The sequence below is a fragment of the Maniola hyperantus genome, chromosome 7 (assembly GCF_902806685.2).
Source record: "Maniola hyperantus chromosome 7, iAphHyp1.2, whole genome shotgun sequence".
NCBI classification, from domain to species: domain Eukaryota; kingdom Metazoa; phylum Arthropoda; class Insecta; order Lepidoptera; family Nymphalidae; genus Maniola; species Maniola hyperantus.
The window spans coordinates 5,869,616-5,886,203 of record NC_048542.1 but is presented as its reverse complement, the minus strand read 5'-3'; the positions used below and the strand labels follow the sequence as shown (position 1 = coordinate 5,886,203).

The 16,588-nt window shown below is 37.0% G+C and overlaps 1 protein-coding gene across 2 annotated transcripts in view; it reads left to right on the top strand.

Moving 5' to 3' along the window:
- Dpp10 (Dipeptidyl peptidase 10) overlaps nt 1-16,588 on the top strand; it is a 124,099-nt gene that overhangs the window by 73,266 nt on the left and 34,245 nt on the right. For both annotated transcript variants that reach the window (XM_069499878.1, XM_034970206.2), the window contains exons 4-6: nt 46-140; nt 5,246-5,373; nt 12,795-13,024. In XM_069499878.1, the coding sequence (XP_069355979.1) occupies nt 46-140; nt 5,246-5,373; nt 12,795-13,024 (453 nt within the window). The remainder of the gene's footprint in view (nt 1-45; nt 141-5,245; nt 5,374-12,794; nt 13,025-16,588) is intronic.

Sequence of the window (16,588 nt, the reverse complement as noted above, 5' to 3'; positions counted from 1 at the left end):
ATGCTGAATTCTCTATGGTTACAAGTTAACAAATGTTGTTCGCAGGTGACGAGTTCGTGTATCGGGATCCGTGGGGCGGAATCAGCCTCTTGTTTGCAGCCAATCAGACTTCAAAAACTCTCATGCCGAATTCTACTTTTGTAAGTTAAAAGTAGTTCATATACAAATAGTAGGTACAGTTTTCATACGTTATTTAAATTGAAAGTCTATAAAAATATGAGTTTGCGCCAAGTATCCGTTTCTCCATGCCTCTTTATATTATAACTAGCTTATGCTCGCGACTTCGTCCGCGTGGACGAAGTTTTATCCCGGAAATTTAAAGTGTTCCCACGGAATTTTAAAAAACTCAAATCTACGCGGATGAAGTCGCGGGCATCATCTAGTATTACAATAAAACTTAAAGCTAACCTTATCTAATTACTACACAAATCATGCCCGCCGCGTGGAATGGTGCCAAGAATACTAGCTGCATTTCCGCGCTGTACAGCCAGGCTAATCGTTGCGCAAAAAATGAGCCAGCCCTTCTGTCACTATATGATCGCGGTGAAATGTCTCGTAAAAATTTATAGTATTTTTTTTAGTAATAGTGCATATCATTAAAATGTAAGTAGAAATGGAAAAATATTCCTTCTAAGTGCTAAAATTATAGTGAAATGATAACCTATTCACAAGACAAAGATTTTTACATAAAATGTTCAAAATGAGATTTCTCATACTTTTATTAAAAAAATAACTATAAAAGTCGGGATGCACAGCATTGAATAGAATAAAAAATATTGGAACTTGGAAGGTTATGGAAGGACGAAGAAAATTCAATGATATTAGCAGCTGTGAGAGTTGACCTTATTCGGCTCGGTGATAAATCGCTTTCTTGAATTAATTAACACTAGCGCTTTATGGATTAAGAGCTAGCGCGTGCCAGACCTTCGTTATTTTATAAAAGCTGAATGTTTCTCTATGTAGTGTCCCCAACACTGGGAGGAACGTTTGTTTGGATCATAGCGACTTTGGAAGATAACTGGTAATAAAGGTGTAAAAATCTTACGTCAAAGTACAAATTCTAATTTTTTTTATATTTTATTTAGAATAGTATTAGAAATCACGTCATACATTGCCAGACAGCAACATGGCAGCCCCTCCCCATACGCCCTTAATGTTTAAAAATTTAAGGTGTCTGGCAGGGGGTTGCCACGTCATTAAGTGTCTAGAGATGCCCGCGACTTTATTCGCGTGGTTTTTAAAAATCCTGTTGAAACTCTTATTTTCCGGGATAAAACTACTCTATGTCACTCTCCAGGTTTTTAACTATACCTATGTAAAAAATCATGTCGACTTGTTGCGCCGTTGCGACGTGATTGAAGGTCAAACCAACAGACCAATAAACCAACAAACAAACACACTTTCGCATTTACAATATGGGTAGTGATGGTTGGTGATGGGTAGTGATGGACGTATTGTATGTCTGAGGTACGTCTATAGTAGAAGATAGGTAAAAGCTTTATGGCTTTATTCGCAAGTAAAACAACTATTACAACAAACATTTGGTTGACAAAGTAAAATAAAGCGAAAACAAACAAACCAATTTTTCTTTCTTGTTGTTCTATGGACCTAATGTTACAAGTTTGTTACATTTATTACGAAGTCAGTCAGCCGGCAGCCCACTTGTTGACCGGACATCGATAAAGTCTGTAACTGACAGTTTCAATATTGATGGCTGGCAAAATTATTTTTCTTCTTCTTCAGAGAAATTCTCCATGTTAGTTGTATCACCACTATTCATAAAATCGTTGATACAGTATCGTACTACTCGTAAAATGCGAGCTTTAAGTTTTATTGTAATATATTTTCAATAAAAAAAGATAGAATGTTAATTCGATATAAAACTCTCTACTATCTGTATCTCTACTACTTATTACTAAACTATTTAATAATAGTTTAATGTAGTGAAAAGTCGCGAAACCGACTATGCTAATGTTAATAGTGCTCAGAATGCCGATGGATGTAAAACTAAACTGGTTTTAATTTACAAATTACTAATGTAATTTTAATTTTGATACTAAGTACCTAGTAAACCCTATTATTTTTATGTTGTAAGTTGTGTCGGCAGTCTCTATTGACTGCCATTTTTTTAACTTCCATGTACTTAGATAGGTATGCTTAAATTCTGCTAAAAAATTTATCGAAATCACGCTTGTTTTAGTTAAATGCAAAAAATAATAGTTTCCGGGTTTTTATTTAAAAATCAATTATTTTGGTTTTGGCAAACATCTAAACATAAAATTATTAGCTATATCACATCATCACTTTATAACCGTACCTATAGGCATTAACACGTACAGAAAAATTTTCGAACAAAATGTTAAGAGGGAGAACAGCATTGTTCAAATAAGTACCTACCTACATTGAAAATTGTTCTGCCAAGTTAAGTCTATTCAAGCGGACATTGATAAAGATTGCTATTGATGGAAAAATAAAGCGAGGCAGTCAATTTTTCATAACTCACGCACCTTGACGTGAGCCCAGGTGCGTGCGATGTTTCATTTTAGTTGCGCGCAAATAGCTTACTTTATTAAATTGTTTCATTTTTTATTTACGTATTTTTTGATTGTCCAGTTTAAATTTATGGTTCAATTTATGTTTCCTTACACTTAAACTTTTTTTGGTTTTTTTTCTTACCTTTGTGTTTCTTTCATAAGTTGTTATTTCTAAGTTCTTTCACACGACCCTTTATCCCTCTAAATTTGCATGCTGTAGGCGCCTATAATTTGATTTATATATATATGATCACTTAGCACCTAGGATTTGAATAATGTAATTTTTAGGGTTCTTGATGTGATTTTTTTCATGGATATAATGAAAGGCTCGGAGAGTGGCATATTTATCCCGGAAAATCAAAGAGTTTCCATGATATTTCAAAAACTTAAATCTATTCTCATTCTAAGTACGAGTATAAGCTAGTTGTGGATAATTTTTCTCACGCAACACCTACGACCTACATAGCTACGTAATGTCTTCAATGCTAATGCACAAGATTTTGTTTTTAACTTGTGAAATCTAAGTACTTATTAACAGTAGGTATGTAATAATTTAAAAAATAAATAAAAAACATGACTGCCCTGCCTTATTGATTTTTTTAAATGATGGTATTATGTTGGTTTTCTAACTATACTTACATCCAATGATCCACACATCCAACTGTTCAGGCATTAAGAAATGAAGAAATGATAGTGGATTAAAGAAGCTCGTATACATCATATAATACAGGGTGTAACCAGAACGCCAGCAAAAACGAAGTCAGGTGATTACTGATATGATACCACAAAAAAAACGTGAAAAAAAAATTCCTATATTTTGTAAAAGTTCACGATATATATTGAAATGAAACATCTGACTAACGCTAGAGGTCAAGGAACGTTGCGTAAGTAGGCCATTCTAGCGTTTGCTAGTGTTTTGGTTACACCTTGTATACTTGGGCAGTCGTAAATATTGTTACATATTCCGATAGTAAAATCAGTTATTTATTCACTATAATATCTAAGAAAAAAGTAGAGCTAAAATTAGAACAGATCCAGCTAAGTAATGGAGCATGCAGTCATTTGTTACGCTGAGCCGGGTCTATGCTGCTGGCTGCAGGATAATCTATCAACAAATTACGGTGGATAGCGAGCACACGTGGAAGATTTGTAACAGCTAGTTAAAGGAGTAGTTTTTCCATTTATTGGTGCAGCAACAAGTTAATTTCTAGTGTTTATTTGTATAAAAAACCTTTTATAGGTACCTATGTATAGATGATGACCGCGACTACGTCCGCGTGAATTTTTTTTTTTTAAATCCCCTGAAAACTGATTGTCCGGGATAAAAAGCCTACTACGAGAAGGCTTTGGGATGTAAGCTATCTCTGACCCTATTTCGTCAAAATCAATTAAACGAATGGATCGTAAAATCTAGCAGACAGACAGACACACTTTCGCATTTATAATATTAGTATGCAATGTTTTCTCAAATATCTTAAGTATCGTTTTATCTATTCTCATATTTAATGTAACTTTAAAATAAGAGATATGCTAAAAAAAATTAAGTAGGTACTGCAGTTTGCTACAACTTATTCCGCTTTTGCTATATTAAAAATTTAAACTTTTTCCAACACAGTTGAACAGTTTTAATTGTACCTAGTGATCCACATTATCGTTGACCTAATTGCCCGAGGCTGTATCACGAAACTTTGAATTTCCAAATATTTATTATTGTAATAGTAGTCGTGATCCTTGTTAATGTTTAGATCACTGACCTCTACTAATACAAGTACGCTGAACATGCTATTGCCGACCTGCTTTTGAAGCAATTTGAATATCTATTTTGCCACTGATATCAGCAGTGGCGTCACGCGAACTAAATTTTAGTGATGAGACATCTCTCAAAAGATTTGACACAAAGTGGCAATTCTGCTCTGCTCTGCGATCTGCTCGGTGGGGCGGGTGCTTTGAATCTGCACAAAAAATAATTAACTGTCATTTTATGGCACACCTTATCTAGCGTGCTTGTGTATGTTCATATCTGTGTTTGATACTGATTTTGCGTGACGGCCGGGTCGACACCGACACGCGATGAATTTAATCAGATAACATTGGTAATCGAATTTCCGTATAGAATTAGTGCAAACTGTAAACATTTTTGATGGATGATTTACTTATTTAACAAAATATTTTATTAGAAACAAAATATTTACATTAAAGCTTTTATTAATCGTTGGCTAAATATTTCATTGAAGTTCTGATTGTAAATAGGAATATTGAGATAACTTTACGGTAATAGGTTTACTAATAATTCTTTATTTTCTGCATTGGCCGCATTGCTTTTCATTATCTTGCTTGAGTTTCAATACTTAATTACAGAAAAATCAAAATATTTTTATTTCATGTATAGGCCTTCTTTAAAGCCGCTTAAAAATGGTAAATTAAACTACTTACCTAATGATTCAAAAGCACTTGTAAAAGTTTACTTGAATAAAAATATATTCTATTCTATTCTATTCCGCTTATGTCCTTATGATACGAGATTGCTGCGTGCTGCATTGCATTGGTTTGAAAAGTAGAGTTTATTGATTTACATTGGAGTATGCTTACTTCTTTTGCCTATGTTACCAAGTAATTTTCTACAATGTTTGATTAGGTACCTATACCTGTTACGTCAGGGTGTTCGACTCATCAATTTTCTTCATTAAACTCTAACTTATTTTTTCCCCCAGAGGGTTCTGGAGCCAGCCTCATACTCCCTGTCAGCAGACCGTCGGTTTCTGCTGCTGGCGCATGCGCCGCGCAAGCTGCATCAGTACTCCTACCTTGCGCGGTACACAGTGTACGATATACTCACAACGTAAGTTACAGTAACATAAGTTTAACTTTAGGCTATGTAGATATTCTAGATTATTGTTAACGTAATGCCACTTGACCTAACATCACTCCAAGAGCAGAAGAATTAATGGCGCAGTGGTGAGCACTGTGGTCTTATTAGTGGGAGGTCCTGGGTTCAATTCCCAGCAGGGGAAATTTGGAATTTTATAATTTATTATAAAATTTTCTCTGGTCTGATCTGGTAGGTAGCTTCGGCCATGGCTAGTTAACACCCTACAGACAAAGCCGTGCCACCGAGTTATTTAGCGGTCCAGTACGATGCCGTGTAGAAACCAAAGTGCTATCGATGAAAACTGCCATATCCCTTCCAGGTTAGCCCGTTTCCATCTTCATCTTAGACACTGCTTCATGACTTTACCATCAGGGGAGATTGCAATCAAGGGTTAACTTGTATCTAAATAAAACAAATATACCTATAATAGAGATAAGAAATTTATGCGGTATAAAGAGAGGGGTTCATTAAACTTTAGACCGCAGTGCTGTAGAAGCTGAATTGCATTTTATTGGATTATAGCAAGAGTCGCTATTTATTTAAACGTCTTTGCGGATTGAGCTTCTGTACCTGTAAGATATTATTAGGTAAGTATTCTTTGTGCATATATCTTATTGTTTTATTACGGTTGGATGTTTGGATTATACTATTATACCTTAAGAAAACTAAAATTTCTTTAAATCATGTAAACACATACCTCCACATTGACACGAGTCCCAAACAAGACGTCCTGCAAAGCAAACAAGTTGGTCGAATGATTTGTTTACAATTCCATGTTTCGTAGAATTTTTTGTAAAACTCGTAGCAAATCTGTACAAATCATTGAGCCGTGTGAGTGTAGGTAACTATAACGACTCAAAGATTTGTACAACTTGTCTACCTATATTTCATTGAGTATTCAAATGAGAACTTTGGAATTCTTTCTCTTAAAATTTTACAATAACTACGTTTCGTTTTTAAAAAGATCCTCTACTGAGAAATAACTTTCAGGAATTCCACCCGAGCGAGGCCGGGGAGGATCAGCTAGTTGTATTCATCTCGAAAATAATCTCCTTGCCTGAAGACTGTAAAATACGGGCATCTATTTGAACGAAATTAATTATTTATACCAGCATTTAAGGCTCAGTGATTCAAATTAGAAGTTTCCCTTTCGACAAGCTCATTGTCATTATTTCTTACGATTATTATGGACAAGAAATTCATAAGACTAAAGCCTTCTTAATATTCAAAGGATATTTATGGTATTAAAACGAAATAACACTGCGCTAAAGGAGTTTATTGTGGCAACCGTTTTTATTTATTTCATCTCAATTTAAAATTAATTTTTCGGTTTTAGGTAATCATTAGGTTTATGTTTTAACGTGATTAATAAAGTTTGTTCTACTTCGACTAAACAGCGTAAAACCGAGAACACGTTGGCATCCTTGTGTGGTTGACGTGCAATCTACTTGTACGAAACATTTTTGATACAAACCGCTAAGGCTAAGGTGTGATCAAGTATGATTGTCAAGCCCCTGTCTTGCAATAAAAAAAAAAAGAGTAAACTAGCTGATGCCCGCAACTTCGTACGTGTGGATAAAGGTTTTTACAAATCTCGTGGGAACTCAATTGATTTCCCGGGATAAAAAGTAGCCTATCACTCTCCAGGTCTTCACCTATACCCATGCAAAAATCACGTCGATCCGTTACTCCATGTCGACGTGATTGAAGGCCAAACCAACAAACCAATGAACTACCAAACCAACAAACAAACACTTTCGCATTTATAATATAGGTACTAATAAAAGTACAAGATATATCCACTTTGCCTGCAAACCTTGCCTGCTTGGCTGACCTAAGTATTACTTACTATTTAAGAACCTCGAAGAAAAAACTTTTCGTTTTCCATATAAGTAGGTAAGTTTTAAGTCAAAATACAATTTTATCTAGAAATCCATTTTTTCCAAGTTACAAGACCAGCAATAAATCTTTTATGCTTTACAACGCGTGGGGCTTAATAAAATTACGAGTAAGATGACGAATGGCGGGGCGGCGTTTAAGGAAGCATTTTTGTTGTGTATGAAATTATGAAATTTCCACTTTTCGACTTGCTGATAGCAATATTAAATTTTGATTTATAAAGCAAAATTTACGTTAGTATACTGCCGTCTTTATTTTCGTTACATAATTCTGACATAATGTTTCTTGCTAAGCGTCAGGGACAGAATGGTACGCAAAGAAAACTACATACGGAACGCTGCGCAGTTTCCATATACTTACCTAGTAGTCATAAACAACGAACCATAAGCATAACTCGCTATAATCCGCCAAAACAGATAAATCTGTGTAATACAACGTGCAGGATGCGATATGCACCGCCTGTCTTTCCACTACAGCTAAAGAAGCAGTTAAAAGCAAGCAATACAACACCACCGGATTATCCCCAGGAGAAGTAAATTCCAAAATATACAATTGCACAGTGACTTTCAAAGTGCTAACTTGCATGTTGTTGTTGTGGGTTCTACTCAGACGGTGCGTTTGGAACCCTCGTAGTATTAGTTTTTAGTTTGCGTAATAATTATCACTAAACCTATCATCTTACAAATCCAATAACTGACCATCAAAAAGCTAATTTATTACCTATTTTAAATAAACGCATCCACGGAAATCCACGCTATCCTTTTGTTCATTGAGAAGATTAGGTCTGACGCATATCTACGGAGAGTAGAGCCGCAGCAATCTTTTTTTGGTAATGAGGTACTATAACAACCAAAGTACAAAACTCCAGATAGACAAATATACCTAATGGTATTTAAAAAGTGAAGACTTTGAACGCTTGTGTGTCTAACATACGCGCGTAGCAACACAGACCACATAAATATTGACACGAGGTTTACACACCTTTTGATATCTACAAGCGAACATCAAAATATAGCTTCCTGGTAACAATTTAAATTCAGCTTTGTTAACTTTGACATACTATTAAAACTGCTATCATGGAACCAAAACAATGAGAGGGACCCAGCGCGATACCGCTATGCCAAAGTAAAAAGGCTTAGTTTAAGTTGCAGCGCTGCGCCTCGACTCAGTTCCACTCTACAGCTGTGCATTGCGCATTAAAGTTTCAGGTGGAAATTCTATTACAACTTACCTAACTAAGTATACTAAGTAGGTATATGCAGATACATCGTACACATCCAACAACAACTGGAATAGCTGTTATTCCAGATAATCCAAACACCTTTCCGAATCAACATGTAAATTACATTACGTCTGGATAACAACATTACCCACTGTTTCAATTTGTCCCTTGTAATTGGCATAACCGTGTGATGTTTGCAGTTACGTCAAATTGGATAATGAATGAAATATTTACATTTAAACAAGTCGTGTCCTTTATTGTCGCTATTTTATTAATATACACTTCAAAGTCAGCCCGCTGCGTCTGTTTTAAAAAGCTAATCTCATGCTATGGTTGTACTAAACGGATTTTATATTCATGTATCTTATATGTAGGTGCCTACATAGAGCATCTGAAGTCTGAACACTAGACGACAATAGTTGTATCATCATCATGATCAATCCATCGCCGGCTTACACAGAACAGGTCTCCTCGATTCAGGATGAGAAGGTTTTAGGTCATCGTCCACCACGATAGCCCAAGTGCGGATAGGCCGAATTCACACACTTTGAGAACATTGTACTGGACCTTCAGGCATGCAGGTTTCTTCACGATATTTTCTTTGATTGTTAAAACAAGTGATGTTTAATTGCTTAAAACGCACATAGCTCCGAAAATTTAGAGTTGCGTGCCCGGGTCGAACTCTGAACCGCCTGAATAGGATACCAACGTTTTAACCACTTTTTAAATAGGTACATTGTGTCTCAACTACGAAAAGATTCCGTATGGCTACTTATGCACGACCATGTTATGGATTTTATATAAATTTTGGTTACGCAAATAAAATTACGGCTTATAGACTTATTGAAATCAAACAGATCCAGGTCATTTGATTTGAGATTTATGGGAACACACGTAATGTAGTAATTCGACGGACAAACAAACCATAAAATCATTCAAACTGTGTTTTATGATCCAATGGCGGGTGAGATAAAAATGCAGTTCGCAGTCTACAACTTTGATATATAAAGTTGAAAGCATCTCGTCAAATTTTATTTAGCGCGGATTTTTCAATCGCGAAATTTCCAATTTTAAATCTTTAACTGTAATAAGTTTCACTTTTGACAGTTTCTTTATAGGAAATCTGCCAAAATTTTGAAATATTAACCTTATAAACCGGTCAAGTGCGAGTCGGAGTCATACACATCATCATACATACACAAGATTGTGTACAATCGTACAAAATTATGTGCTTTTTTATTATTCCGTAATTCCGTAATAATTTAATTTATATGGCGGCCATTTTGTAATTTTAATTATTTTGTTGCTATAGTGGCAATAGAAATAGTACACACTCTGTGAAAATTTCAACTCTCTGTACCTAGTACGGTTCGTGAGATACAGCCCGCTGACAGACATTGACAGACATAATAGCGGAGGCTTAGTAATAAGATCTCGCTGGCACCCTTCGGGTAGAAGACCGCAGTCTTCAAACCGTGCGTGTTGCCAGTACTGACATATGGATCCGAGACATGGCCGCTTGGAGTTACCTACTTACTCTACGTGATCAAATCAGAAATGAGGAGATCCGTAGGAGATCCACAGTAACCGACATAGCTCAGCGGGTGGCGAAGCTGAAGTGGCAATGGGCAGGGCACAGTTCGAAAAACCGAAAGATGTTGGGGTTCCAAGGTGCTGGAATGGCGACCTCGCACCGGAAGGGCCCCACTAGGTGGATGGACGACATCAGGCGAGGCGAGTCGCAGGGGGCAGTTGATTCAGGAGCGGTGCAAGACCCTGTTGTGTGGAAGTTCCTGCAAGAGATCTATGTTCAACAGTGGAAGTCTATCGGTTGATATTGATGATGATGGTGATGAACTTAGGTACGACAGAAAAATTAAAGCAGGTAACTTTGCCAATAGCACCTCCACATTTTAATAGCGTCAGTTTTTTCCTTCCTACAACATTTTAAAACTCACCCCGTATAGTTTGCAAAAAAGCTCAGCTTTGAAATGAAAGCCGAACAATATCGGGGCACCTATTTAATATGGGTCCAGAAAACGCTAGCCTCGTTTAAAGATTTATGAATGTAAACACTACGCAGCGCTGAAGTTGAAATGCGCTGCATTCATCCGTACAGAATCCATTTTGAATTTTAGAACGATTTTCAAAGGTATGGAAGCGCCAGTATAATAACTTGTGGAAGTACTGGACGTACCTGTATTATTATCTATAGATAAAAGGAAAAACTGACTGATTGATCTATCAACGCACAGCTTAAACTACTGGACGGATCGGGCTGTTTGGCATGCACATAGCTATTATGACGTAGACATTCGCTAAGAAAGAATATTTGAAAATTCAACCTCTAAAATAGTTTTGTAGTGTGTATTAATTTGTGTAGTCCACGCGGATGAAGTCGCGGGAATAAGCTAGTAAAATAATAGAATACAGGCGCTGCTGGCTCCCTAATCCGAATATAACTTCAGTTAGTTCAGTATTTCAGTCAGTTGTGTCGATATAAGTACTCGACAGGTTGATATGGCAATCGGGGAGGGAACGACCCGCACACCCACACAGCCCCCGCGCTGACTTGGTGCGGACGGGTGGCGTGCGGGTGTGCGGGGCGTCCCCCCGCCTCATACCCCAATTGCCATCTCGACCTGTAACGGACTTATAGGTGTAGCAACATTTTTGGATTAAATGTGTTTAGAGAACATCTTTATAGGCATTTTCTAATCGCTGCGCCAGGCCTACATAAAAACTAATGGTCTCGTACATTATTTTGTGCTTTCGCACGTTCGCCGCAGGAGTTATTTGCCAACAAAACCTAAACCGTGACTTTACATATTCATTTTACGAGGGTTGATGGAAAATAAATTGTTTTAAAACGTTGCATAGTTCAAATTTTAATATGGAAAATGGATTTTATATTCCACACAATTTTTTTTAATGCTTAACTTTATATTTTTGACAAAAATGTGAAAAGATATCAATATAAACATGAACATTACACTTTGATGTCGGAGGAAATATTACACTATGACTGTATTCTGTACCTCAGTACCTATCAAACCGAGAGTTCCCCACTCTAGTTCACTGCGAAATTGACCACAAACTACTATAATAGGTACATGAATTATCTAAATCTCGTCGTAAAATACATATTACGCTTCCGACCCCACTCGTCCTCTTTCATTTCATTTCCAAAAAGGTACATAACCATGAAATAGAAATGCTACTTTAAGAGATTAGTGTATCCAGCTCCAGCAGGCCTTTTACGTAAGTGAATGAATACATTCCAACTGCAGGAACAAAGCAAATGCACTTAGAAACTAGCTGAATATTATCCTTACATGAATGTCATAATATTTTGAGTAGGTAGAGTTTAAAAATATTAAAAATTGGATGATCTGAATCAGATGGTCTAGTGTACATTGGTATTTAGGTAGGTAAGTGTTACTAAATTGACCCTTTGTAACGAACTTACCTGTAAGTGAAGTTCGATCATAATAAAATTATACGAAGGAGTCGTCCTTTTCTTTAAAGAATTATACGATTTGCAATTAAGTTTACATATTTATTATATGACATTACTATTCATCTGTGTAAATTGATTCTGCGTAACTTTAAAACTACACATTTTTACAGAAATCTGGAAAATCAGAGACATGCAGATATTTGTTTCTAGAACGCGTCTACAACACTGAGTTTGATTGCTTAATATTTAGGTAAATTAGAACCAAATTACGTTTTATATTGTACCTACTAGCTTATTCCCGCAACTTCGTCCGCGTGGACTACACAAATTTCAAATCACTATTTTACCTCTTTAGGGGTTGGATTTTCAAAATCCTTTCTTAGCGGATGTCTACATCATAATAGCTGTCTGCATGCAAAATTTCAACCCGATCGGTCCAGTAGTTTGAGCTGTGCGTTGATTGATCAGTCAGTCAGTCAGTCAGTCACCTTTTCATTTTATATATTTAGATTTTAAGATTTTATATAAATTTAGATTGTATAAAAACCAAGAAATAAGCTTAAAAACTACGTTTGTTTGGAAAGCGGTGGCGAATGCACTAGGTCTATAGTCTATAGGTACTTCTCTTAACAGAGCTCTTCAAAAATTCATTTTTAAAAACCACGGATATACCGAAAATAAGCGTTGGAGTTCTAACTTCCAACACAAGCAAGATATTTAAATCAAAAATAAATGACATACATCTGACCTCATATTTCCTTACTCTTTTTGATATGGTTAGATGAATGCAATGAATGTATTTCTTTACAGAGAGTCCTACCCGCTAACACCACTGCCTGACGACGTTGGCGGAGGAGTTATAACCGAGGGTCCTTTCCTCCTCCTCGCCTTGTGGACGCCCAAGGGTCACGGCCTCATCACGGTGAAGGACTACGACATCTTCTACCGACCAGCACCGAGGTCTTCCACAGGATACCGGGTCACAGACACGGGTGTACCTGGTAGAGTTAACAATGGTGTTCCGGATTGGTTATATGAGGGTAAGTCTTCTTTTTGTAAGTTTTCTGTTAAACGACAGGAACCGCCAATGTGTTTTTGTTCATCATCTCAACCCATCGGCCCACTACCGAGAACAGATCTCCTCTCAGTATGAGAAGGGCTTAGGCCATAGTCCACCACGCTGGCCTAGTGCAGATTGGCAGACTTCACATATCTTTGAGAATATTATGAAGAACACTCATCTCAGGCATGCAGGTTTCGTCGCGGTATTTTTCTTCACCTCAAGAGCAGTGATATTAATTGCATAAAACGCACATAACTCTACTAGGCTACGATGTCACCGCTTACCGTTATCTACGGTTTGAACTGTACGCCTGTAATATATCAGTTAGTCAGTGTACACTTTTACATGTGTAACTAGCTTACGCCCGCGATTTCATCCGCGTGAACTACACAAATTTCAAACCCCTATCTTACCCATTTAGGGGATGAATTTTCAAAAATCCTTTCTTAGCGGACGTCTACGTCATACCTAATAGCTATCTGTATGCCATGCCACATATCGTCCACCACATACCGATCCGTCCAGTAGTTTGAGCTGTGCATTGATAGATTAGTACGTCAGTCAGTCATTCATATTCATATATATATAGATGTGGATTATGGATTTACTGTAAAATCAATTTTACATTTTCCAAGCGGAATTTGAAAATGAACTTCCGACCACAAGCCAACCTCAAGAGGCGCTCGGTCCCGGCCCTCTTTAGAGCGCTCTCGTACTCTCTTCCACTGTGTACCTTTATGTCCTCTTTCGCTGTGTACTCTCATCGATACCGATTTTCCCGTCGAGTTTTCCGTCGAATAGGTTTGAATAAAGACCGGAATAATATAAAGTGGGTTTGAAAGAGAAAGCTTATCATTAAACACGCAGAGTTCAAATTTGAATACCTCGAAATTTCTATTCGAAAATTGTTGAATAGCGATTACTCATTAAAAGAACCTACTGCTACCGGTAGTTGAAGTGAATTTTTAAGTAGGCCCAAGATGCTTAGGTAGAGAAATGAAAAGAAAATTTTGATTCAATGAAATCTATTGAACAAGTTCTAAAAGTTAACTATGAATGAACAATCTTTTATTCGTAATCTACAGGCTGAAATTAGGAACTCGTTTCGTTATTACGGAATTTTGCAAATCCGACTAAAAAAGATAGAAAAAATCTAATCCAAGTTCTAGTCATGAAAAACTTATTTCAAGTTCTAATCTGTTCTTGTATAAGTGCTGAGCAAGATTTTGAATGGATTTTTCTCTTCTTTAATTTCCGTTCTCAATCTCGTACATAAATTAATCTAGATTAAGATTGCTCCAAAATTCTTACAACTTGTAGAAGACATTCTGAATATACTTTAATTTCTTCGAGGATAAAAAATGAGCTTTCTTTTCTGTTAAAGCGTTGTAAATGAGTGCCCTAACTTGGAACTTTACTTTAATGAGTCAAGTCTGCACTAAACACTTTTAAGGAGTCTTCAGACACAAGGCGATTTAGTTTAGAAATAAAGTAGAACGAAATCCTGAAACATACACGGTCGACGGCATACGCATGCAGCAGCACAGTTCTAACCGACTTTTTGCAGCGTAACCTTCATACATGAACCACCTATCGTCGGCCCACTACTGAGCACGGGTCTCCTCTCAGAATGAGAAGGGTCATAGTCTGCCACGCTGGATCAATGCGCAGACTTTATACACTAGGCTATCACTGCTATATACCTAACCTTCATACAGTCCCTTATAACAAGTTGTAGGAGCTGTCTTGACACATTGCCGTCGCGCTTTCTGTTTGTTTCAAAATATCTCGGTTGATGGTTGAATAGCAAATAGGCACGAAAGCTATGTATCTCAAGTAGGTACTCAACCTTGTGGTTAACGTAGACCTATGGAATGGGGTGGAGTAGCGAAGCGAATCAATAACAATTGAAATTTAATATTAGGCAAGAGTAGCGCCGCACGGGCGGTTTAATGATCGGCTGTCACATAACCGCCTCGATTCATCATACGGCAATGTACATGAGTGGGTGTACAAGCGGCAATTATAACGTATTTGTAGGAAAAATTTACCAGGCCTTTATTTTACCGCTCGCGTTTGCCTACTCTTATCTAATTCTCTATACTGTATACGAAATTGACATAACAATCGACAGTTTTACTTGGCGAATAGAAACAAGATAGAAGCCGATTCCAAATATAGTATTCCCAAAATCCCCAGAGTATAGGTAAGCTGTGCAAAAAAATAGAAATATAAATAAAATATATCCATCAAATCATTTATTTAAAGGCATGAAAATCCTTCAAATGTAAATAATTGGGTAGAAAACATCAGGGCAATGTCCTTACTTTTATACGTTTCATAGAAAATATTTCAGAATTTGTGGTCAATAGCTTCTTCAACCCAATTAGAACTTTTAATAAGCCTTCGACTTATGCCACAAGAGTTCTTGATCCCCTACTTGCTCCCTATAGAAAACTGTGTATTGTATATGTATGCTCATAGTGTATAGGTAGACGTAGGTACTCATGTCTCCTTTTGCTATAAGGCCTCGTCGCTGTCACCAATTTTCTCATCCAGTTTTCCGGCGAACAGGTTTGAATAATAGCTTTTATGCTAGCAATGCTGCTGCATCCCAATAGAGTTCTTACTTTAAACTGCACAGAGTTGGAAATTCAGTAACTCTATACTCTCTACCCTCTCAATGCTTCAATGGATTGCTCAATAGCAATCATTCAGTATTGCTACTACTGCGAGGTGTAAATGACGTAATTTGCAAACGAGCTTGGCAAGTGCAAAGAATTTGATGTGTGAGCTTACACGTGTCGACATACCTACACGTACTCATCCCCCAATCAGGAAAAAAACGTAAAGAAGCGCGACGAGAATTACACGGCCGCCCACTCGCGACCTCTCCTACTATTTGCACAGGGGAATTTTGTCGTCATCTGTAACTATGTTTTATACAAGAACTCCAGTACAATTCCGGAAGAGCTGCAACAATCATTATTATAATCTCAATTGTTATGATTGGCTGAATTTTATTTTATTTTTTAATTTATAGACTGCTTAGCTGCAATCAGACATGATGGAAAGTGATGATGCAGCTTAAGATGCGTGCCTAGAAGATATGCCTATTCATTTTTGACTTAAAGGCATCCATTATAAATCGGAGGGAAAACTGATACCGAAGGCTTGTGGCGTGAATTTATCGTATCTTTGCTGCAACAATGCATTTTAGCGAATACCTAGCGAGAGCGTGTTTGCAAAGTGCCAATCAAAGGTGATTGCAAACGTCACGCTATAGCTGTCAAACTACCGTGGTATATGACTCCTGCGGGGCGATTGTCTAAAACCTGCATCAATCATTATTACAATCTCAATTGTTCTGATTGGCTGAATTTGTGCGATTCTTGTTGCAACAATGAGCAACAATGCATTGTGGCCAATAGTGAGCGAGCATTAACCAATCAGAGATGATTGCGATCGTGACATTGTAGCTGTCAAACAACCGCGGTAGGGCCACTGATGAAACACGTCAAACTACCGTGGTATGACTCCT